Genomic DNA, 25,245 nt, shown 5'->3' with positions numbered 1-25,245 from the left:
GATAAAAATATTCACTTTAGGATCAACTCAAGGTAATTGAGAGGATAAAGAATTTTGACACAGAATATGAAAGTATTCTGTGGCATATAAAAGTAATAGCAAAAATCACATACCACAGAATCATAAATAGAATTGAGAAAAATATATTGAACATTTTCTGTGTTCCATGTACTCTGCTAGGCAATTTCACATTCACTATTGCTTTTAATCTTCTCCGAAATCCTATGAAATAGTTCATATTACCTCTACTATAAATATGTAAGAAATGAAACTTGAAGGTTATTTTGTCTAAAATCTGAGATTAAGTTCTGAAATCTGGCTTCAAATTCTGTTTTTCTACTTGTAAGTGATCTTTCAGATATACAATATGTTTGATTATTGATTTGAAGAAAAATTTTATCCATTTAAAGAAAATATTAAGAAAAAAGCTAAACAGGCTTAGTGAAGCAGGTGGATACTACATGTTTAGGAATCCAGTTGGAGGTGATAATGTGAAAACATTGCTTAACTCTTCTTTTTTCTAAATTTTTAACAAAATGAAAAATAATAAATTTTAAATAGGAGGAAATGTATTAAAGCTGGAAAGTAAATGTTAATGTACAATTCATTCTACACTAGAAAAAAACATATTTTATTTTATACATGAAAAAGAGTTTGAGGACATGGTTCAAAATGCTAACAGAAGTGATGGATTACAGGTGATTTTTATTTTCTGATTTTCGTTGCCTTTATGTTTAAATTTCCTACAAGAGACTTGAATATTTTTTAATAATGAGTGGGTTAGATGTTATTATTAAGGAAAGAATAGTAGCTTAAGTCCTAATAGTAATTTAAATAAAATTTTTCAAACTCTCACTTTAGAGTTTTGTCTAAGTACAGACTGAATGTGTCATGAAAGTTATTTTTGTGATGCTGTCACCATTAAATTAAAACATTTTAACTCTAGAGTCATGATGTGATATAAATTTAGATGAGAGGACTTCTGTAGCTTAAAGTTTTGAATCTACATTCTACAGCATTGCTGTCCAATAGAATAGAACATGAAGTAAAAGTGTGAGTAACACACATAATTTCAAATGTGCTAGTAGCTATATTTTTAAAAGTAAAAAAAATAACTTTAATAATATATTTAATTTAATATGCTCCAAATATATTACCATTTCAAATGTAAACAATATAAAAATTACTAATGAAATAATTTAAATTTTTTACTAAAGTCTTCAAAATCCAGTGTGTATTTTATGGTTACAGCACATCTCAATATGTACTTGCTGTGTTTCAGGAGCTCAATAGTTTTATAAGCCTAAAGGCTTCCATGTTGAATTCTAGATATAGCTCTAGAGTATCTAGAATTTAGAAGCACAGTACTTTCAAGTTTTGTAGACATTTTGGAACATATGACATAAATTCACAATTAATCAATACCCTTTATTTTAAACAGGATTGTTGATGGAATTGAAGATGGAAACAGCAGTGAAGAAAGCCAGACTTTTGACTTTGGCTCTGAACGAATCAGGCCAGAACCCAGAATTTCTCCTCCCCTTGGAGGTAAAGATATTTAGCCTCCTCAAGGGGTGATGTTTCTTTTTAACTTCTACTGTTTGGCATAGGCAGTATTTTGCCTCCACATTCTCAGAATATTCTCCATGTGATAGAGAATTTATCAATGCCATGGAATAATTTGACTTGAGTCTATGTTATCTCCAAGTCAGCAAGACATCATTGGTAATTGCCCCTCTGTCCAGGCTTGATGGCCTGTCATTTACCAGCTCAGGTGACTAGTGTGCTAGGAGACTCAAATTTCTGCTCTTTGCCAGAGGGTGATCATGTTTTCCTATTATAAATGCAGACTAATCCACAAAAACACTACCCAGAGGAAATGCTGTGTTAGTTGTGTACTGTAGGAACACTGGCTATATTTAACCAATTTACTGGGTAAGAGGTTATGTAGTTGCATTTTGTCAGAGGATAAACAACTTAGAAGTATGCAAAAATGTTAGAAATTGTGGAAAACTATACAAAGCAGTACCCTCTAGTGATGGTGAATTGGTGGAAGAGTAGCCCCAAACCTAGCTCAGGCTCCTCTCTCTCCCTTTCATTCTTGAGCTCATTGGCCATAAAAAGGAATCGTCAACATGAGAAAGGCCAGAAATGACAAATAAATTATAAAGAGGACATCTCTGTAGTTACTAAAGAGAGGATAGTAAAGAAGTATTAAATAGGCATAAACTATCCATAACAATTAGCAGCACACTACCAGATACAAAGCCAGCAATCCTCTGCCAGTGCTCTCCCCTCCTTCCCATCCAGTTCTGAGATCCTTGTGTCAGGATCTTCTGCTAAGAAGCAAATCGCTAAGCCAAGCCTAAGAAGGACTTTTGAATGTACAGTTCTGAGTGTGTGTCTTCAATGGTAGAAGATCAATATCCCATCTCAATCAGCAATAATTTTCCCAGCACTCATCATCTTCTGAGGAGATGGGAAGGTCCTTGTAAGAGTCGCCGATGGAGGGAAAGTAGAGGGGAATACGGAGAAAAGGAGTGCAAATGTCAGTCAACAATCCTGATTAATTCATTCTTTTGACTTACATGTGCTGATATGACTCTGATTAGGGTAAGGGTCAGAGAAATCATAGTTATAGTGAAATTGGTGTGATTATTTGCTATGAGAACAGGTGGTATGTCCCCAATAGAAGTTTGTTTGTTTGTTTGTTTGTTTGTTTGTTTGTTTGTTTGGCTAACCTGGGCCTGGAGATAATTGGGCCTGGAAATGATACATAGAACCTCATCACATCCATCCACGTATTTTGGTCCCATCTCCCTCTTAGCTTCTCCTTTCACCTTTTCCCAACATCTATCTGTGTAGTCATTCATTCATGCAACCCATTTTATTTATTATATCTCCTAAATATCTCTTGGTAGTAAGACTTTCTATCCTTACTGCCTCCCCTTTTCCTTGCCATATCCATCTCTTGCCTGTATTGCTACAAAAGTCTCCTTTCTGATCTTGCACATTTCTCCATAAAGTGAACATTTTTTAAAATATAAACTTACTCTTATTATTCTGCTCCTATAGGAACTCCTATTTCCCTTAATATGAAATTCAAACCTATTGCATAATTACTTTTCAAACATTTCTTTCCCTGCTAAACTTTAAGCTTCATGAAGGTCAATTGTATTTTACTTATTCATTACTGTCTCCTCAAAAGGAGGCGTAGCCAGTTGTATATGACCTCTAATCATTCATTCATTATCAATGGATTAGATTTGCAAAATATCTCTGCAAAATGGGTTCTTACTACTCCCCATTTCTGATCATTCTGAATGAGTTTTTTTCCCACAAACAAGTTTTCTACTCATAATTGACCAGAATTAGGATATTTAGAATGATCATACCATGATGCAAATTTATGCTTTCTACTGCATCTAGCCATGATTCATCTGTACTTTCATCCCTGACAGAAATAAATGTATTTGGAAGATAAAGGTGGAGGAAAAGTGGAGGTGAGAGAACCAGGATATGGGAGAAATTACCTTTTAGAGCGACACAGGAGGAGATGGAAAACCTGCAGTGGAGATTAGCACCTGAAATAGATGTGGGAGGAAAATGCATACATGAGCACAGAACTCAATAGTCAGGAGAGGAAAAAAAGGAAACGAACATCCTTTTTGTATGACTTGGGCACTAGCTATAATATATATTTGGAGAATTATCGAAAATGCGACATCTTGGAACATGGCGGTGATTGTGTTCAGAGGAAGGGGAGATACATCATGTTTGCACTCAGTCACTGTGGTCGCAATCACCACCATCATGATGTGCTCCTGGTTCCAAAGAGTGTGTCACTTGCCTTCTAGAGGAGAACTAGATGCTTGTCAAATCCCAGGGAGATAGAAACCACAGTGCACTGATATTAGGAAACTTTAAAGACAGTAGCTCGGGTTTCCTTCCCTATTCCTATTGCCCCAATTCTCAAATATGGGGTTTATTCCTGAAGGGCTCATTCTGTGTGTGTGTCACTTTTCAGACCCAGAGATTGGAGCTGCTGTTCTCTTCATCAAGGCAGAGGAGACCAAGCAGCAGATAAAGAAACTCAACAGTGAGGTATGGAGCTGTCTCTTTGGTCATGCTGGAGTGGTAAGGAGAGGTTTCAATCCTAGTTACCAGCAGAAACAGTGTAAGATAGAAAGTACAAATATGTGCTCTGATGTCTGATCACCATGGATGAATTCCCACTAAGCCTCGGATGAGTTACATGACCTTTGATAAGTCACTTGCTTTCTCTCAAGCTTTGTTCACTCCTGTGTAGAAAGGGGTAGCAATTATGACTACCTTGTAGTCCGCTGTGAAATGGAAATAACCTAAGTAAATTGTTTAGCATAAAGTACACAATAAGTGATCATTACTATAATTAGCTTATCAAATGTACTGATATTGGTTTAATAAGTGCTTTTTCACATACCTTAATTTTTAATGGGTTAAAGCAAGATCGTTAGTTCACAGGTGAACCAAAAGTAAGAGAGCAATCAAACAGCCTGACATTCTGTTCCTTCCTCTGACACGCACCTGCTGTGCAACTCCGAGCAGTGTGCCTATGTGAATCCCACCTTCTGTTTATGTAAAATAGGGTGATTTTTAAAACAACCTTATTGAGGCATATTTTACCTGACATAAAATTCACCCACTTCAAGTGTACAATTCAATGATTTTTAGTAACTTCATTGAGTGGTTCAACATACACCATAAGTTCATTTTAGAATATTTTTACCCCCTCAACAAGATCTCTCATAATCATTTATAATTAATCCCTGTCCCCACATCCAGCCCCTAGGCAACCACTTATCTGCTTTACGGACATTTTGCATAAATAAAGAGGTAATTTCTGCATTATTGTCTTAATTTACACCCCCCTCCCAAAACAAAATACAGTTTGAGAAAAAAAAATTTTTGAGACAATGATCTGGATCCAAATAGATTATTTGGGAGGTAACCCAGGAAGCAAGATGGAGGATTAGAGTAGCACGGCAGAATGGAAAGGAAAGCAAAAAGAATGAGTATGTTAATGAGACCATTAACTCTGTGGAGTTCAATCCCACGGGCAGGCACAGATACTGTAATAGAATCTCTTTCTAGGACTAAAATTTTAGATTATCTAATGAGATCTTAGCAGTAAATGTAACCAATTGATGACGTTGATGAGATTTGAGAGAAATAAAATTTATGTAATTATAATTAGTTTCCAATTATCTGTAATAATGGAAGACTGGATAGCTTGTCATAAAGTTCAAAGGTTTTTTGAAATGTGCATTTCTTCAGCTCCTTCTGAGCCTGTCCTCCCTGGAAGTGAGATTGTTGCTAACAAGAAGTTAGATAGCCCAAGGCCTGACTAACAAAACAGGAACAGAAAACCTAACTGGGCTAACAGTTCTTAAGTCCTAAGGACTTAGCCAGACACTGGATCACCCAAATAAGCTCTCGTTAAAAATGAACCACCCCAAAAACCAAAACTAAATACCCTGTTGGAGAATTGGATGTTAACCTTCTATTGAGCAATTTCTTTTCAGATATTGTTCTCAACTAAAATCACCCATTGATTCTATTTCAATTATTTTCCTTCACATTTGGGAGGATCATTTAGTGATTTTAAGAACTGATTAGCCAAAATCTTAGCTCAAACACTGGCATTAGTAATTATTCTGAGGGGAAAATGTGTTTGTATCTTCACCTTTTGGAATGTAGATAATTTTTCCAAGTGACACCTATAAATCTACATCCTATATGATTTTCCTTTGATAACGAGAACCAGTGTCCGATGTGTTACAACAGATAACTACTTGAAAAACAAACTATTTCCCCGGTGTGATTCTGTATTCATGCTTGCTCTGCCAGTGAGATTACATAAATCTTTTTATCTTGTCATATACTGAAATAAAAAGAGCAAGATAAAAATATCAATGGTCTAATTTTCCTTCCCTAAAGGATTAGCTTTCTTTATAGGAAAAGATCTGATTTCTTCATGGCTGAAGCCTAAGTAAAAAAAATTATCCTTTATACATAATTTAATTTATTCACAGTCTTGACCCTTTGGGAAGTGCATTAAAACCCTCTAAGACAGGCAGAATGGAAATACAAATTGGCTTCAAATTGTAAAATTATTCTCCTTGTTAAAAACCCCTACTAGTTTTTCCCTCATATCTCCTACAAAGTAATGTTGTTTACATAGTAAAAAAGTCCAAGCCTAGATTTTCCATTTCACCTATTTTCTACTGTTCACATGTGTGATCCTTTAATTGCTCTATGCTTTGTTTATTCTATTCTTTGTTTCGGAGTAAGCAAGAGAAGAAATGATAATAAACGTAGGATGTACTGCATGACAATAACTCTGTAACAAAAAACGTCAATCCCCAATATCCGTGAGGCCCGTTGAGATTTGCATAAGGCTGAGGGCGCCACAGAAACTGCATTTCAATATTTGCTAAACATCTAAGATGTAACAAAATTGTTCACTGATATGTAAAGTTCAAAACCAACTGGTTAAACACAGAACAAACATCAGAAAAGGAATAATATTTGTGATAACCTACATTCACAGTTAAGACAGTTTAAAAGATGTAGGGCAGCTGCTAATATTAGAACACTGTTGAAAACCTTGTCATCGTTTTACAGCAGAGAAAAAAGTTGTGCAATTGTAAGGGAATTACTTTAAAAATAACAACAAAATATCACTGTGTGGGCCATGGGCTGTGTAGGTCAAAGACTCCATTTCTGAAAAAGGTTTGTAGGTAAGGCTTGGAGTGTGTTCTCATTTCTGAAAGCTCGCTGACCCAGAAAGACGTCGTGGCAAAGCCCACCAAGGGAGCCTGTCGCTCTGCCACTGCCGGCACAAGGCAGCAAACACACCAGTAGAGAAAGAGAATGAGCTTTGGAAACGGAGGTTTTGATCCTACACATAAAGTTAACTCTGTGACTTCAGCAAAGTGTTCGCCTTCCCTAAGTTCAGATTTCTCCTCTATTCAACAGTAATAATAAAATCTGCAATAGAGGATTGTTAGGAGAACTTAATACAAATGTAAAGCACCAAGCACTCGCCCTCCCTCAAGAAGGGGTCAAATGCTCACTCCCTCCTCACAGGAGGTTATTCCTCCATTCAGGTAAAGGTGACTCTCAAGTTAGCCCTCGCCCCCATCTGCAGCTACCTAACAGTACCCAGTGCAGAGCAGTAGGGGAGAGATAATTTGTCTATGCTTATGGAATAAAATGGAAATGAATGTACTTAAGGGAAACATACTGAATCATGAAAATGACTACTTTCACCTGAGACTTTCTTTTGCTAAAAAGATATTTAATTAAAAAATTAGAATACAGGATGATAGGCCAAATTGCTCATATTTCAATGCACCTTATTTTAGCTAAATAATTTGGTGTACTAGTGACATTGTATGAATGTAAAGTGCATTTATTCTGTAAGACTTATAAATTTAGGGACAAAGAGACCCCATAGGCCAGTTTAACAATACTTAACCATTACCTGGTACTACACTAAACATATAAATAACAAAATAATAATAAAACTAGGCAGAAAAAAATATGCCAAGCTTTATGAAAAAATAATCGTAACTGAATCTTCATTTTCAAAATGTGAGAACACGGGCAGCTTGTCCGATCAGCCTTGCTTGCCAGGGTGTGCTTTGGCTTCAGTGCTCTGATTGCCACTTTTCTGCATTTTATTTTGAAGGTACATACAAGAGCCACTTATTGTTAGGCCATTTTAGTCCACCTGGAGTCTTAAATATATTCAAGAGAATGAAATATGTAACCTGCCTAAACAAAAAATGAGCTTTACAGAAACAGCAACATGTATTGACTTTTAGAGAGAAGTCTCATTTCTCATACTATTTATTAAGTCCTTTAAAAAAAACTTTATTGAGACATAATTAAGATATTATATATTTATCCATTTCAAGTGTACAATTTGAAGGCTTTGAAAGTTAAATGAAAGCCTAAGTGAAAGTTAAAAGGGAGAAAACATACGTTGTTAAAAGCCATATGCTCAGACAATGTAAATAGAGTGAACCATTAGAGAAGAACTGTTGAAGGAGGATGTGAAAAGAGGGTTAGGATAGAATATGCCAAAAAAGTAAGTCTAACTTACTTTCAGTAAGGATAAGAAATGCTCTCAACAATCATAATTTGTAATGGTAGCATTGGTGTGGATACCCTGAAACAGCTACATGTATAATGAGGGATAAGGCAAAGGCTATCATCATTGTACCTTAATAAACAAAATTCACAATGTTAAAACAGAGGAAATAGAAATGTAATATAGAATGTCAAGTAGAAACCCTGTAAATCTGAAGTAGAACTAGAAATACTATGAACCTATGTAGTATCATACACACATACATCTCCAAGCTCTTTCATCAGAAAAGAAATAAAAACAATGACCAGCCCGATAACAGTAAATAACTCTATGCCTCTATTATGGTCTTGAAAAACAGTTTCCCAGTAAACGAAACCAGAGTTTCTTGGATAAGTGTCTGTTTTCACTTCTGGGATATGAATTATACATGATGAGTCTGGAACACCTTACTATACCAGACAGCAAGAAAGCTATCAAACACGACTAGGATGATGTCAAAAGAACTCAGGAGCCAATATAGAGAGTCTCCCATTGGCCAAACATGGGACAATTTGAGATTTAGTAAGGCTAAGAAATGCAATGGATTGAAATAAATAAAACAGATAGCAAATGCTCCAAGATGGCAACATAGAAAACTCCTGGATATCCTTCCTATCTGTACACAGAACAATTCCTTCTGAGAGAAATACAGAAACTAGCTGAGTGGGACCTACACACCAGGCAAATGAGAAAATACCCACATGGAAACAGATGGGAAAGGCTGAGATATTCTTTTACCATAAACCCCACCTCTGGCACAGGCCATATAATCAGGAGGGAACCCCCAACTCCCAGCTTCTCTCTGAGGACTGAAGGACATGGACCACATACAGAGTGCCCCCAGTTTTTAAGGCTCCTACCTGAGGGGTGGGCCCCCCAAACACAGAGCTTTGAAAGCCAAATGGGCTTATGTTTACAGGTTCCACAGGTCTATAGCAAACAAAGAAACAGTTTTTAAATCAGTGCAATAGCACCCCTGTGGCTGTGTACCCAGGCTCAGCACAGAGGGGGCAAGTAAAACTGTCCATCTTCCGGTTTCTCCTTGGTAGGGTATTGACTGCATACTTTCCCAGCTGCTGCCTGAGGGTCCAGCTTCTAATCAGCTTACATCTAGGTACTTGCTGAGATCCTACCTTTTGAGACAAAGATAGCAAACCCTCAAATGCTGAGAGCCATCAAAAACAAAGACAGCCGCTTTGAAAATCACAAACAACATGAACCTTAAGACTCCACGCACACGTACGCCCACACACAAAACCCCTTAGAATCCATTTAGTAAAGTTGCAGGATACAAAATCAATATAGAAAATCAGTAGTATTTCTAAACACTAACAAGGAACTATAAGAAAGAGAAATTAAGAAAACAATTCAATTTATAGCATCTGAAAGAGTAAAATGCTTAGAAATAAATTTATCCAAGGAGGTAGAAGACTTGTACACTGAAACCACAAATTTTGTTGAAAGAAATTAAAGAAAATCAAAACATGAAAAATTCAACTATAGACTTGCCAAAGGAATTGGAAAGAGCTGGCTGCACTAAATGTTAAACTCTTACCAAGAGATCAATACATGAAGAGATATAAAAGGGACTAGATCCATAAGAATGGGAACTAATGATCTGACCCTGTGGAGTGTAGACTTGCAGCATTGGCATCAATGGGGAGCTTGTTAGAAATGCAAAATCCCAGGCCACACCCCACACTTACTGAATCTGAACATACCCTTGCATCAAGATCCTCAGGTGATTTTTATATCACGGTCCTGTACAGTTGGTATTTGAGAAGAGACAGACTTTATATGATGTTCACTGAGAGCAGTGAGGAGCCCTTAGCCACACAGCACTTTGGATACTAATCATACTTTATCACAGGAAGCAGAAAAATAGATGAGAAAAGAAATCAAAGGGTTGATAAATAACAGATTACCATAGCACAGCTAGAGTAATAAAGTTGTGTCCAAAGGCCCAGGCTTGCAGAAATTCAATGAAACCACTGGAGTAATCACTTTCAAGACTGTAATTGGTCATTTTGTATTGGTAATGCTAGACTTGTAATTCTTCTCTTATTATCATTTAAGAGGCATCGGATGCACCTGCAAAAGTAAAACCCTTGGTACAATTCCTTTGTGACCTTGGATAAGCCACTTCACCTCCCAGCATTCTAGTCTCTCCAGCTGTAGACAGAGATTTACAACTTTCATTAGCAATGGGATTGAGATCCTCATCTGGACAAAATTCATGCAAGTGTCGAGTATGATTATTATTTTAGCTGACAGATAAAAAGACTACCACTTGTTTTTGAATGCTTTGTAAAACAAAAGACACAAGGATGAAATTGGCCGATCATCTTTTTTGTTTTGCCAGCTTATGGAGTTTGATTGAACTTGTCTGAATCCTATGATAAATACACAACGTAACAAAGGATTAAATGAGAGACCATTTAATTACCTGAATCAGAGCTTGTGAAAACGTATGTGTGTTCAAGGCAGGAGGAGAGGATTGGTGTAATTAGCACCCCTGAATTTAGGAAAATTGTGTCTAGCAGGAAACTGTGTACATGTTTGGCAAAAATTGAGTGATGGGTCAAGAGCTCTTCAAGCTAAGAAGATTATATTAACAGATGCATTCCCCATCTGCTCACTGAATGCACAAAAATGGAAATCACATTTTCCCCCATCAGCTGAAGTTCCAGTTACTCTCAGAGTTCATGATTCATACCATACCAATGGCCAACGCTGAGAAGTGTAAAACATGAATAAATATAATATATAAGAAGGCTATTTTCTATATAATATAAAAGAAGGCTATTTTCTATATGAAATGAAAGGTATTTTCAAAGACACATTCCTGTCTTCACTATGAAACTCACACTCCTATTCCCAAAAGGCACTATCGAAAGACACACCAGAACAGCAAATCTGTGTTTGTACCAACTGCATACAATTTCACTAACAAAGCTGGCAGTGCACAGGGACAATAGGTCACCAGCACCACAGATGGATTCTTTGCGCCATATAATAACACAATATTTTAAAATTTCAAATGGAGGTCCCTGTTTGAAATAGTGGGGACTTCCATAAGACTGAAATATATGAAATATTATTAGCTGTACGAGTACAGTGACACTGACTTCTGTGTCCTACAGTGCTATTTAGGGGAGATTAGCAAAAATTACTTAAGTTCAAATGAAAATAATAGAAACTCATACTAAGAAAGTAACCATGCAACTTAATATTCATTAAAGTATTCATGTATCAACAAAATTTTATAGGTGGCAGAATTGGTGCAGAGCCTTGAGCTGTTATAGAGAACAACAAAGACCAGCCATACCTGCCCTCAGCACACATTGCTCTTCATTCAATTCTAGTCCACACCAAAGTGCACATTGCTGTATTTGGGCTTGCACACCCTTCATATAGAATTCTCAATCCATCTCACTGCAACTACTCAAAACTTAGATAGGAGATACAGGACCTAAATCAATATGTTTCAAAGGCTCTGGTTATTGCTGTTACTATTTACTACATCAGAGATCCATGCAAGGCAATGCTAAAACTTGGAGATTGTTTCTTCCAGTGTTAATTATGTCAAAGTGTTAACAGGAATGGGTTTACCTGTCCATGCTGAGGCTCAAGTGAAGTTACATAGGTAACTGGCTTATATTTTCTTTGGTCTAAATGTTTCCTGGCTTAGTATTCTCTACAAGGCAGAAGCCTTCAAGTAAGTACCTATGTTACGTTATCAAATTGAGACACCTGGAATTTTTACATAATACCAGCTATAGTGGGGACTAAACCTTAACCTCCATTATATTATTTCATTCTCAAGAAAGCCTTTGTGGAAATATGACTCAGAGAATTTGAGAAGTAACATCATATCAATGGGGCAAATTAAACATCAGAGGAAAAAAATAGATATTCTGGAAATGTAGGCAGCAATGACTATTTCTAAGCCAACAACAGAAGTTCTGAAAAACTTGGATATGGCAGAAATAGAAAAACGATGGCAGCTAGTGATTCCCTTCTTAGAGGTATGGAAAGATCAGTGTGTGGGTTATTATGGACAGATGACAACTCTGAACCACTTGGAAGCACAGATGGTGTTTTCATCACTTCTTTCTAACAGTTGGGACATTGGAAAGGATAGAAAAATCTTGGATGTGAACACTTGGCTATGCAGATGGTGATGGTGAATTGGTTTGGCCAACAGTTCCAGATTGACGGATTCTTATCCATAGAAGAATGAGGAGGAGGAGAAAGAGGAAGAAGAGAAAAAATAGATAAAGAAAATGGAACATAATACACAAGTATGAGAAAAAATGTGTGTTGAGTTACGGTTTCTTTATCTGTTATCTATATAAATAGTCAGAAGGCCATATCTAAATACCCACCCAGGGATGGTAATTCCAGAAGAAACAAGAGTGTGGTGTGGACACAGGGAAGCAAAAGAAAACAAGGAAATATGCAACCATGAAGTGAATGCTTAGTCTGAGAGATCAGAGACTTAAAGAAAAGGATAGGTTAAAACCTAAAAAGAAAGAAAAGAAAGATCCTACTGCACCCAAGGAAAGAGAAGTCCCTCAATGCTCTTCTTGCTTATTTTTCCAATATAACACATGGCTGGGCCCACCATACCACATCCTGGTTGATACCAGCTTTATCAACTTTTCCAGTAAGGCCAAACTGGACTTAGTGCAGTCAATGATGCACTGTCTGTATGCCAAGTGTATCCCATGTCTAACTGACTGTGTAATGGCTGAAAATGAGAGATTGGGGGAGAGGTATTGAGTGGCTCTAAGGAACATCAACAATACAAGACTTGAACAATTCACCATGCACACACAAAGGAACCTATGCAGATGACTGTTTAGTACAGAGTAACTCAGCACAAGTGTTACATACACTATGTCCACAGTTGACCGGAACCTTCAAGGAAGAATCAGGAAGATCCCTGGAGTTCCCATCATGTACATTTCTCACCATAGGTACCACACTGAGCGGATGCCACATGATTCTGGAGCCCCTCATTTCTAATACTTAATAGGCAAAGTTCCTCTGCTTTCCTTCAACTAACTTTCTCTGTTGCCAGTTCATTAAACATGTTACGGAATGAGTTATTATTGCTCCACTCACCCATTTTCTCTGTTATGAGCCAAGTATGGTTAAATACACTCATTTTTTATGTTGTTTTGAAAATGGTATTTTGTATCACTTTAATATTGGTTACATCTTTTTATAAATCAGATGACTGCTCAAAAAATAAATACGTACATACATACTCATCCAGGGAGGCAACAAAGGATGTAAAAGGTTTGCCAAGTTTGAACTAGTAAAACAACTCTGATAACATAATTGAATTTGTCACTTGGTGCTCATAGCACAGCCATGAGATAGGGGAGTCAGTTAATAGGGGAAAGTTCCATAGACATCAAGTTCATGTTGAGACAAGTGTCAAAGCAGTAAGATAAATGAAGTCTAGCAGAAGTCTTGGCCAAAGGAGACCTATTTCTACAATTATGAAGGAAAAACAATAACAGGCATTCTTAACAGTGAAAATGCCATCTGCTCTTAAAAGCTAGAGGATACCAAGGACTTGCTTTAAGAAATTTATATTTAAAATACTTTAACAGTCAAAACACATAACTCTTAATATATTTACTTGGAACAAAGGGCCAATTATAGATACCCCAATATAATTTTGTCGCAGTCAGCTTCTGCCTACAATATTTATGATAAAACCACAACATAAAAGAACAAAAGTGAAGGGGATGTGAGACCTGGCCAGGAAGCTCAGTAGCTTAGAGCAGTGATTTCCAACTTTTTAAATCTGATGGCACACATAAACTATTACTAAAATTCTGAGGCACACAAAAAATAGGCATAATTTTTTATTCATTCACACCAGGAAACTATTGTTATGTTGGCTGTTGTCACTTTTTTATTTGACAGTCTAGGGGAAAGAGGTCAGTGCCCCTGACTAAATTATCAGGTATTGCAGGTTTTAAAACTTCTTGTGGCACATCAGTGCACCACGGCACATTTGTTGGAAATTCCTGGGTTAGAGCATCACCCCAATATGCCAAAGTTGCAGGTTTGATCCCCAACCGGGGCACATACAAGAAGCAACCAATGAATGCATAAATAAGTGGAACAATAAATCTCTGTATCTCTCTCCCCCATCTCTAAAATCAGTAAGTAAAATTTTAAAAAATAGATGAGGGCCGGGTCTTCAAAACAGCAGGAATTGAATTATTTATGCATTCAAGGGTTACGGAGTGCATGTTGTGTTCCAGGTATTGCCCAGAATCCAGGAGATACTAAGATAAATAAGAATTTCTGCCCTCAAGGAACTCAGTCTCTTTGGGAGCAGACAGTCCTGTGTGATGCTCAAACTCCTACGTGACTTTCAATGGGCTGTCAGGGAAAAGTTCTACCAAGAAGATGGGGAATTCAAAGTTTGAAGGAAGAGAAAAAACTTACCAGACAGAAAGGGGCCAAGGAGAAGAGCGCCCAGTCAGAGAGAACAGCACATACAAGAACAGGGAGCTGGGAATCCACAGTAGTCATTCCAATGGGAAACACAGGAAACTGGGCCACTGTAAAATGAGGTAGATAGAGCTTACTAAGGGCTTCATAACAACTGCTCCAAAAGAGATTGTATTTTCTAATATGAGTGACAGAAAATATTTATAGATTTATGAAGTTCCAAGTGGGAGACCTTTGGTTCATTTGATCTGGGCGATGTTTTTGTTTTCATTGAAGTCACTCTGCAGTACTCTGCTTTTTGGTTGTATTTTGAGCACATCTTGCCTTAGGTGGATGGAGCCTTGTTCACAAAGTAGCCACACTAACCTTTTTAGCAAATGTCCATCTTCTTAGTGTGCTGTGAAAAAGCATTGAACCTCCTTGCCGCACCTACTAATTGTGGACACTGCATTCTTGGCTTTGGACATTTGATTAAGACCAGTGTCTTCTTTCCGAATGAATTTTGTAAGTGAGCCTGGCAGGAAGCAGTAAACAAAAATACAGTGAAACTTTACAGCATTTTCTGCAGCAGTATATTGTCACCTTTAGTATTATTAGAATCTCCACCTCCAGGAGATGCCATCTCTCCTTGTGACAGCTGGCTTTGTCCTGGTGAGGGAGAAATCCCTTACCTAATAAGGATTAATTTGCTAGTGTAACTTTAATAAGGTACAGGGGTGTGTCCCAAGTGACACAATGACAGGAATCTTCCCCAACATAAATTGTTACCCCCTAGAGCTAAAGAAAGCTCTGTTTCCTTGGGTTCTTTGCTTCTTTTAGTTCAAGCTAATATAATAATTTTGTTTCCTGAAAATGTTAATGCTTGTTTACATTTCTGGAACCAGTCAAGACTGGGTTCCCATTCAAAGTTCATGTCCCCAAATTTGTGGCAAACGCACAGTAAAATTAGGTGTCAAGAACATAGCCACGGAAAGGTATATCAACTATGGCAAAATATCTGCTTTTTATGAATGCCACAAATATAACTCATTGGGAATATGCCTGTTAACCTATTATTTGTTTTAAGATTTTTACAAACCTCTTTCGTTGTCACTGAATTCACATAATTTGCTATAAAGAGGTTTTACTGTACTTAATCAGTCTCCTAGATTTTTTTAGAGACAGCACTATTTACTTATTTGATGTTGCATTACCATTTCAGACAGCTTTTACACATGAGGGTATTTTTTTGTATCGTCTGTGCTTTTCACAAATTCTGACCACGTAGTGAAACTCTCTCAGCTCTTAAGCAACATCTCTTTCCATGCGCAATATGCTGTAACAGAAAGAGAACCAAACTTAGAAGGCTTGAATTCTGAACTTTATTCCAGACTTCATTCATGGAATAAAGGACCTTAAAATCTCATTGTCCTCTGGTCTTAGTGTCCCCATTTTACAGGCGAAGCAATAATAATGTATCCCTGGTGTCTTGGGACTGTTTGTAGATCTGATAGGAAAAATGTACCTAAAAACACGTTACATTATAAATTTACTCAGACATTTATGGAACAACACAATCGTTGAGCCAAACATGCAAATTGTTCTTCAAAAACTGTGTCTTTATTCAATATGCATAAAAAGCTGATCAAGAGCATTTTTATTAGGAACTAAGGTGATGCAGCCCTACTGAGTTTGAAACACGAGTTAAGCTTAGACAGCCTACAGAAATGGAGTCAATGTGTCCCTTTGAACATGCCATTAAGTCAGTGTTTTCTTCTGAAATTTTGATAGGAGAGCTAATGAATCCAAGATAGAACTCATGGGTGAAATTCTTCAGTGCTGAGATGCAGGTACTGATTTTAGCCTGAACCCTGCACTTTAGAATTGAGACTTGGCCAGCTATGAAACCAACAACCTGCAGAGAAAATTTCAAAACACATAGAATCTTTCCCACATTCAGAATTCCAGGCTTAGAGGTATCTTTTTGTTGCCAGAAGTTTCAGATCTGCTAAAAAGGCTGAACGAGTATTCAATTGAGTCCCTTGAGTTCAACGCCAACAGCAAGACAGAAACAGTTTGGCCTGGCAATTTCAAGGCAGGTGTTACCAGTTGGTTGTCTGAACCATAGAAAAACCTCTTTCTGGCCTTTATTCAAAGTCTGATTTGAAAGGCACCACCTCCTGATGGGCCTGCCGGGGAGAATTAGTTTCAGAATTCATTTGGAGGAAGTGGACTGAATTAAGTTACTGGATAAACTAGGAACATACACTTAAATGTTGAGGAAAGTCTGCTCATAACAACAGTTTTGGTTTTGGCAACATTGAAGTTGAACTGCCCATCTTGTTTTGGTTTATTTTCCAGTGGCATTTTCCCAATGGGTCCGGTTGCTTATATTAGAGTTTAGTGGTCGTGATACCAGCATCAAGCCAGAGACAGTCCTTTACAACCGACACTCTTACAAAAATGAAGGCAAAATGTTACAGTATGAGTTAGTGTTATGAATCTAACCACAGACTAGAAAATATATATGGTTTTAAAAAAAAGGCATTTGGTTGTTAGAAAAAGAAATCCTCCAGTGAATTTTATTATTAGTTTTAAGTGTAAAATAAATAATGAAGATTCCTCAGTGGTTCTTAAGTGTTTGAGAGACGCGTCCTTTGAAAATCTTATGAAAGCTGAATGTCTCACCTGGTAGCAGTGAATTAAAGCCCATGCCACATAGTTTGGGCTGTAATTCCATGGGGCTCCAAGCTCACTGGTGAATCCCAGCCTGCCCAGTGTCCCCACAGTGGTTATCTGTACTCACCTACACTGCATACCCCCTTTTTTCTAACTCTCATTTTGCAGCTCTCCCCCTTTTCACAGACTTGCTCACTCACACATCTGGTGTGAGTTCGTACTCACCACCCTCATCCTCATGGAAGGCCAGGTGGTCTCTGGACCTTAGATCTCAACCAGGAGTGACAAAAGTGAGAGCTGTCATTCTCTGGGTGTCTGCTCTGGACAGGGAGCATGCTGAGTGTTTTACCTGCCACGCCCCCCACTCAGCACCGTTGAGAATTATCTGAGGGGAACTCCGTGCATTACTGTGCACCCATTACTCAGATGAAGTAAAGGACACTGTCTGGACTTAAGAGATACAGGAGAGGAGATGATGGACCCACACATCTAATTCTATTCAAGAACCCCAGAAACATGGATTAAGAATGCCACACTGTCTCTCTAGGTTCCCTCAGAATGAGGATGGCTTTAGCTCAGGTGCCCAGTTTCCGCATTCACCCTTTGGACTTGACTGGAGCTGGCGGTGGAGCAGCCTTTCACCTTCTTACTGAGAAATCTCACTTGTCTGCCTCACTGCTCTGAGATCACTACTGTGCACTGCTGACTATTGCCTTTGCTTTGCTTTATCCAAACAGGTAACAACACTGACTCAGGAGGTCTCCCAGTTAGGTAAAGACATGAGGAATGTGATGCAACTTCTAGAAAACGTCCTGTCACCCCAGCCATCACAGTTTTGTTCTCTGCACACGGCCTCCGTGTGTCCCTCCAGGGGCAGCTTACAGACCAGGATGACCTGGAGTATGCACCAACCTTGCCTGCACGTGCAAGCAGGTGGAGCTGCTCATCCCCAAGCACAACTTTGCCACGGTAATGTCGCCTCAGACATTTGGAGTGTGGATCCCTCCTCTGTGGAGAGCAGCCCCCAACGGACTGGAGCTGCTGAGCAGCAAAACCCTGCAGGCGGTGAACGTCATCCTTCTCCAAACCTTGATTTTTCACCTGCCCACTACCAGGTTGTCCAAGAAGGTCATTTGCAATATTTAAGGTGCATCTCTCCACATTCAGATACTACACTGACACCTCTGCAGTCCATCTCAGAGACTCTCTCATCCTCTGTCTGCTCCTCCTCAGAAACATCTTTGCACCTGGTTCTCCCAAGCAGGTCAGAGGAGGGCAGCTTCAGCCAGGCAGCTGTGAGCTCCTTCAGTCTGGAAAACTTGCCAGGATCTTGGGATCGGGAAGGAATGGCATCAATCTCTACCAAACCCTTGGAGAACTTTCCACTGGAAGTTGTCACAAGCACAGCAGACTCGAAAGATAATAAAGCCATAAATGTATGATATTAGTGCACGTGAGGCTCTGCCAGTTTCCCACCCACCACTGCATGATGGCTTTAGTTGCCTTTTTTGCCTCTGGCAGCCATGAAGACTAAGCAAGGCTGGGAGTCCTGCAGGAGAGAGCTAGGGAGCCAGGCAAAGGCACATCACCTCTATACTGTAGCCAACACTTTCAAGATCCTAGAAACATAATAGATGCATTTTTCTGTACAGGTATGAACTTAACTGGTCTGTTTGACAGACTTTAGTAAAAAAGTCCAAAGACCCTGAGGGTCTGAGCAGCTAGAAGTCCCAGACAGAGAATTTGTGGATCCGTTTTGTCCTGGATGGCTTTTGTGAAGGGCAGCAAAGGTTTTTCCTGAGTGCCTACTTGTCATTCTTGAACAATATCCATAGCACTGTTGGCCTCGGGAGTGCACAGCTCCTGCTGACCTGTTTTTCCCTTTGTGAAGGCAAAGGGACGAATGTCACTGCATGTCATCTCCTCGACAATCAGTCCAACAGAGCTGGTGGCCAGTGGTTAGCTATTGCACGTTATTTGCCATGTAAATGAATATGTCTTTATTTATCAAAAAAAAGAGAGAGGCTATTTTTATATCCTTGGTATGAAATATGTATTTAAACTATTTAAAATATTTATAAAGAAATGAATGTTTTCTTTTCATTTTGGTAAAACGCGCTTGCCATTTTAACAAGACATGCACTACTGTTATGTATAGTAGGTCAACAATTATTTATTATCAAGAGGATGTAATTTCGAGAGGAGTCCCCCTTTTATTTGCATGCAGTTTGCAACAAATGTATCCTCACACTTCTGGATTACAAAAGAAAAGTGAGGTCATGTTTTACCAATGAAGTGAAAACAGGGACTGAGTGTCAAGTACACGATCTTCAGCCCGCCCGGTGGTGGGGATGGCTCCACCCATTCTGCTGACTCATGTCAGTGAACTGAGCCAAGGCTGCCCATGGTGCCACATAAATGTCCCTGCTCTAGGCATCATACTGTGTTGTTCAGGAACCCCAAAGTAGTCTGTGGACTATAAAGTCACAACTGCATTGAGCCATTTTGGCCTCCGAATGAGGGAGAAAATCTTGGATGTCTCCTTCCCCTGTGCTATTCTTTCAGGGGAGGTTGTAGACCAGTGAAAATTCCTAAATGGAGCCCAGACTTCCAAGCTATGGCTTGGGAGACAGATGCCAGCTTGCATTGGATCAGCACTTTAATTTTTTTTTAAGCTCTCAACAATGCTATAAGTTATATGGAGCAGGTGTTTTTATTCTCATTTTGCAGCAGGGAAAAAAAGTGTCCCAGAGATTATACAGCAAGGGTGCTGGAGAAAGCCTAGAACTTTTAATGTTCCCCACGTTGCAACCAGCAGGCAAATTCAGATGCTGGCTGGGTGAGGATTTAAACATCTTCACTTAAGTTTTATTTTGTGTTTAAGAACATTTACAGCCTAATCATCCCAGACATCCTTAGAAAATCTATTGAATTCATATCCTGGAGCCCCCCTGTTCTTATTTCCCACCACAGAGAATAAACAATCTGAGAACTGCCTCATTAAAAACATCTAAACAAAACAAGACCTCTGATGTGTCAATCTTACCCCCTAAAATTGGCCAGAATAACAGAAAGAAAAGAAATTCTCTCTAAGAAAATATGGAAACAGAACATGCTTATGAGGCAGGTCACTCAACGCACAATGCCTTCTACTCTCCCACCACTAAATACCTCCCAAATGTCCCCCCTACTTAAGAGAATGGGAAAATTGAGGCAAAGGCAACTGTCTAGATTTAATGCATTCATTTGTATTCCCCATTTTACTCATCCCGACCTGTGTCACCATTTGAAGTACCATTCAAAAAGAACTAATTGGTGTTGGTTGATGAATGCCTTTTGAAAAATTAGCTCTGCTATAATGATGCTACTAATACTGACTGACATTTTGTCTTTTGAGTACTGACCATGTACTGACAGATGTTTAGGAATTAACACGTTTCCACATATAATCATCAAACAATGCTAAAAGTTACTTATTATTATCCCCATTTGTAAATAAATAATTGGAACATGGGTGTTTTTAACTTGTCCCAACACATTGTTTTAAATGATAGACCCAGTACACACCATGGCTATTCTGCGTATTCCTTCCTCCATGTCCAAATCCATTTTTGCTGCCTTTTAAAATTGATATCTTCTGAAAATAAAATAAAATAAAATGTTTGTTGTTGTTTTTTAAGTAAACATACAAAAGGGATAAATTAGTTCAGCTCTGAGGATTTGAGGAAATCCAGTGAAATACCTGGAAACATGCTCATATTTTTCCACCTTGTTACCTTCTCTGTATCTACTTCTAACAACTGAGGTTAGCAAGCATAAGAACCAGCTGCCTACCCTGGGCATGCCTGCAACTGGGAGAGAATGAGCAAGTTCCTGGGACAAGTAAGGGTTCCCAGAGATCTCTTACACTATGGCACCCACCTCATCTGGATCAGCCACACCCTACTCCTTCTTAGCCTTTTCTCTCATCATTATTCTGATAAACAGGACTCCCCCATATCCAAGGCAGCCTGGAATGCCATGTTCTGTTTTTTCGTTTGTGTATGCATGTTGTGATATTATTCTAGGAAATGAGAATTCCAAGTTGTTCTAGATGTTTGATTTTCTAAACACTGTTGCTATGCAAATAGCAGAGGACCTGTCTTCTGATCAAGGAAGCATTTCTGGATCCCTACATTTTTCTCATCTACCCACATGCAACTGAAGGAGCAAGCAGGGATCCAGAGGGAACAGAAACACTTGTTTTTTGGGGGGGGTTAAATATATTTTCTTAAAAATAATATTGGGAACTAAAATTTCCTGTGTAGTTCTAATTAAGAGCACCAATCTGACAGATTATATAAGACTTTATTTTAATTTAACATAGGGAGAAGTTTCTGGCAGTTAAAATGACTCACAAATGGATTTTATTGCCTTGAGAGTTGGTAAGATCACTAACAAAGTGTCATTTCAGAGGCTGAATAACTCTTTGTTGGAAATATTATTTTCCATAAGGCTCTGTATTGAGTGTTAGCAGAATATCTGCATCAGCATCACATGGGGTACTTGTTTAAACTACAGAAAATCTGGCAACAGTCTAGTCCCCTTGGGTGGGCCCTGGGAATCTCCCATTTAGTAAACTCCTGGGGTGACTTAGATATACTAAAGATTGGGAAATATTGATCTGCAATCTACAGTTGTACAAGATTGAGTCTGAGCTAATTTGTACACAAATGAACTAGCATCTAAATTCTATTAAAAGCAGCCCGGGCCTATAATTATATTAATAATTAGGCATGGTTAACCCCTGTGTCAGTAATCTCGAGTTCTAGTTTGAATAATGTATTTCCAGGGGATGTTAATAAAAACAGAGACTTCAGGGCTCTGACCTTCAAGATGTGGGCTGGGTCCCAAGTGATTCTGCTTTGGATGTTCCAGGAAACAAACTCCAGAAACATTGCCGTAATCAGCCCTTAGATGACAGAGTTGGTTTTGTGGGAGGTAGACAAGCTAGAATCAAACCAATTCAAACTAACAGTTGTGTGCAATTCTATTTTCTTACAGTTCCTAATACAGTGATAATTTTTTTTCATAAAAATGATTGATCACTTTCTCCAAGAAATCTTAGAACATTTGTTCATTATTTCCACTAATAACGGCTGAGCACCTGCTATATGTCTTACACTAGTACCTCTTGAGTTATGGTAGCTCTCTGTTTTCTTATTTTATTTAGATTTTCTAGGTGGAAAAAAAAGTGAAAATGCCTGTTGAAGTCTCATAAACTGTCCAGTTCTTCCCATAGAGGGAGGAATCCTATTTGGCTATGAAGCAAGCCAACTCTTTGGTTAGACAATGACAATGGCTGTGAATGGGCCATGGGTAGAATAGGACAGCTAATGTCAACATTATGATTTTTCCAAAGCAATGAAAATAACTTGCTCCAAATGGTTCTCCCTGAGTCTGCTTCTTCTCAAGAAGTGTCTAGTTTAGGCCATCCTTTTAAGACATTGCCATTACTATAGAAATCTATAATGCTCCAAACCTAGTCTGCCCTAGATCAACATCATCACTGAAAATAGAACCTCAGTCCATGTGTCCTTCAATTAAAGGCTGTTCCGACAGGCTTTCCTTTGCCTCCTTCTCTCAACTTACCCAAAGGCAAATGCTGCAAATAAATGTGATGTTGAGAAACAAGCAGTTTGGGAGGAACACACATGGCGCTGGCTTCCAACCATTTTTCTTTGCTCCATGACCTCAGACAAGTTATTTAACACTTCTGAGTCTCCATTTCTTCCTCTAATATTTGAGGGTTAAAATGTATCTAGCTTGCAGAATTTTGTGAAGGTTTGATGAAGTAATTTATGTGAAAGCACACTAGCTGATATATAAGGAATGCTAAGCAAATGTCAGTTCTTCTCCCCTGACTCTCCCCTACTTCCCCTCCTCCTCTCATTGCTCTCTCCCTCCCCTTTCCTAAGTCCTCCCCTCTTCCTCCTTCTGCCTGATGCAGACACTGGCCTGCAGTGGCCGAGGCATTCTGAACGAGATGAAATACATTCATGTGGACTACCAAGTCCTGTGAAGAAAAAGGGATGGCACGGCTACTTTCTCAAGCAGAGAGCACCCCGACCCTTGCCTTGGGAAGCTTTTGTTGGATTCAATTTGCATAGGAATACAAGGTGTATATGTAAAGCTCATTAATCATTATCAGACAGTAAGGATCAAACAATAGATAACATACAAAGATCTCTGAGGGCCTAGTTTGAGTCAGGGTAAGATAGTTAAATGGCCATAAAATTTGGAGAACAAACTCACTTCCTGCTTGTGTCCTTATCATTTAATTGAGAGCATTCTAAACAAAGCAGGTTTCATAGGATTTTACATTTTCTTTCTTAGGCCTGATCGCCCTAGGGAACTCACCCTTTCCAGCATAGGGCTGCACCCACCACTGGCATTGTTTCAGGCTTAAGGCATTGTTTCAGGCTTAAATCAGGCAGGGAAAGTAAGACAGCCAGGAGATTAGAAGACTTCTCACAGACCGAATGAGGACTCAGGCTATGTCTAAGCCAAGGGGTGAGGGTCCATCATCCCTTTTCTGTAGCCCCCAAGTCCTTCCATGGGGGCCCTGTGATCATGCCTGTCTTAGACCGTCCCTCCCTTGAGGAATCTTACCCATCATTGGCTAACCAATCAAGCATTGGGGGCCAGTCAGGGTGAAGTAAAAGGAACAGAGGTGGTGCCCCTGCCAGGGAGATAAGCTTTGTCTCCTTAGTGGCTTATGGTCCGAAGGTCACTCACTCAGCCTTAGCCATGGGGGATTACAGCTCCTGAAACCAAGCAGGGCAGTTCCCAACACCCATCCCCTCTCCACCTCCTCCTCCCAACTTTCTCCCTGCCTCTCCCTTTCTCTCCACTCTCCTTTCCCTGTCCATCTCTGCTCCTTTCTCTCCCCTCTGCTCCCTCCTTCTTTCCCCTCCCCTAACTGTTAACTTCTGGGAAATGAGCCCCTTTTGATATCTCCTCTGCATAGATACCCATCTACTTTTATATTGTATCCCTAACAGTAGATTCGTAATGGTATTAATAGGTCAACATTTACCTTTAAAAAGAAAAAGTCCTTGAGGAGGCACCAGGATAAAAATAGGCGGTCTCTGCTCCTGGACACTTTAGCCCCAATCCATGTGGCTTCTGATTTGTCCTTATCTGGATTTTAGTAATTAAAGCCTTGTTTTAAACTTTTTGCAATTTCAGAAGGGTCCAGGAAATGTATTCACTAACATGAATATATACCATAAATATATATTATTTGGGGGGCCCATAAAGTTTCTCTATGGAAATTTGCTATTATTGTACTTCAGAAATGACAGAAAGATATTTGTCATACCCACCACCACAGGCCAAAGACCCCAGCACTGCAGTCTATAGCCTCAGAACTTCCCCTGTGGTGGGTGGTCTTGCCCTCCTGACCTTATCAGCTCCAGCTGGAAGCAGAGGTGACAGAATGCCTGCTATTTCACACAAATGCTGTCAAAGCTTCCCTTTGGGATCCCATCAAGAGAATAAGTCCCACCAGAGGGAATAGCCAAAATGTCACTCTCTGCAGCCTGTGTCCTGAAAATATCTGTTCCTTGGGTCGTGCCATTTAAAAGAGCCCTGAGTAAAGAACTCACAGAAGTCCTGCAGACAGCCAGTGAGGCAGAGACCAGCACACCTGTACCTATTGTTCCAGGAAATTAAATAAATTGTACATTCTAGAGAAAAGAGCCAGGTGGGCAATATTGTGCCTTCTCAGACTCTTTCTACCTAGCTTAGGTTTCTTCCTTACTGGGATAAGAAGCTGGGAATGGGATGGAATTTAGTGCTGAGGATAAGGCTCTGTTTTAAGGTTTGGGTTTTTGGTTGTTTGGTTTTTTTTGTTACAGTTGTCTTGATAAAAGTAAAACATA

General features: G+C 38.9%; 1 protein-coding gene and 1 pseudogene across 1 annotated transcript in view; both read left to right on the top strand.

Moving 5' to 3' along the window:
* The window catches only part of KCNH8 (potassium voltage-gated channel subfamily H member 8), a 278,568-nt gene extending 259,806 nt beyond the window's left edge, over positions 1-18,762 (top strand). The window contains exons 14-16 of the mRNA XM_045857209.1: positions 1,442-1,548; positions 4,028-4,104; positions 18,058-18,762. Coding sequence (XP_045713165.1) covers positions 1,442-1,548; positions 4,028-4,104; positions 18,058-18,762 — 889 coding nt within the window. The remainder of the gene's footprint in view (positions 1-1,441; positions 1,549-4,027; positions 4,105-18,057) is intronic.
* On the top strand, positions 12,620-13,210 carry LOC123830684 (annotated as a pseudogene).
* Positions 18,763-25,245: the final 6,483 nt, after the last annotated feature.

Source organism: Phyllostomus hastatus, unplaced genomic scaffold, assembly GCF_019186645.2.
Source record: "Phyllostomus hastatus isolate PE091 unplaced genomic scaffold, TTU_PhHast_1.1 phas_scaffold_129, whole genome shotgun sequence".
NCBI lineage: Eukaryota > Metazoa > Chordata > Mammalia > Chiroptera > Phyllostomidae > Phyllostomus > Phyllostomus hastatus.
This window is presented reverse-complemented; position numbering and strand designations above follow the sequence as displayed.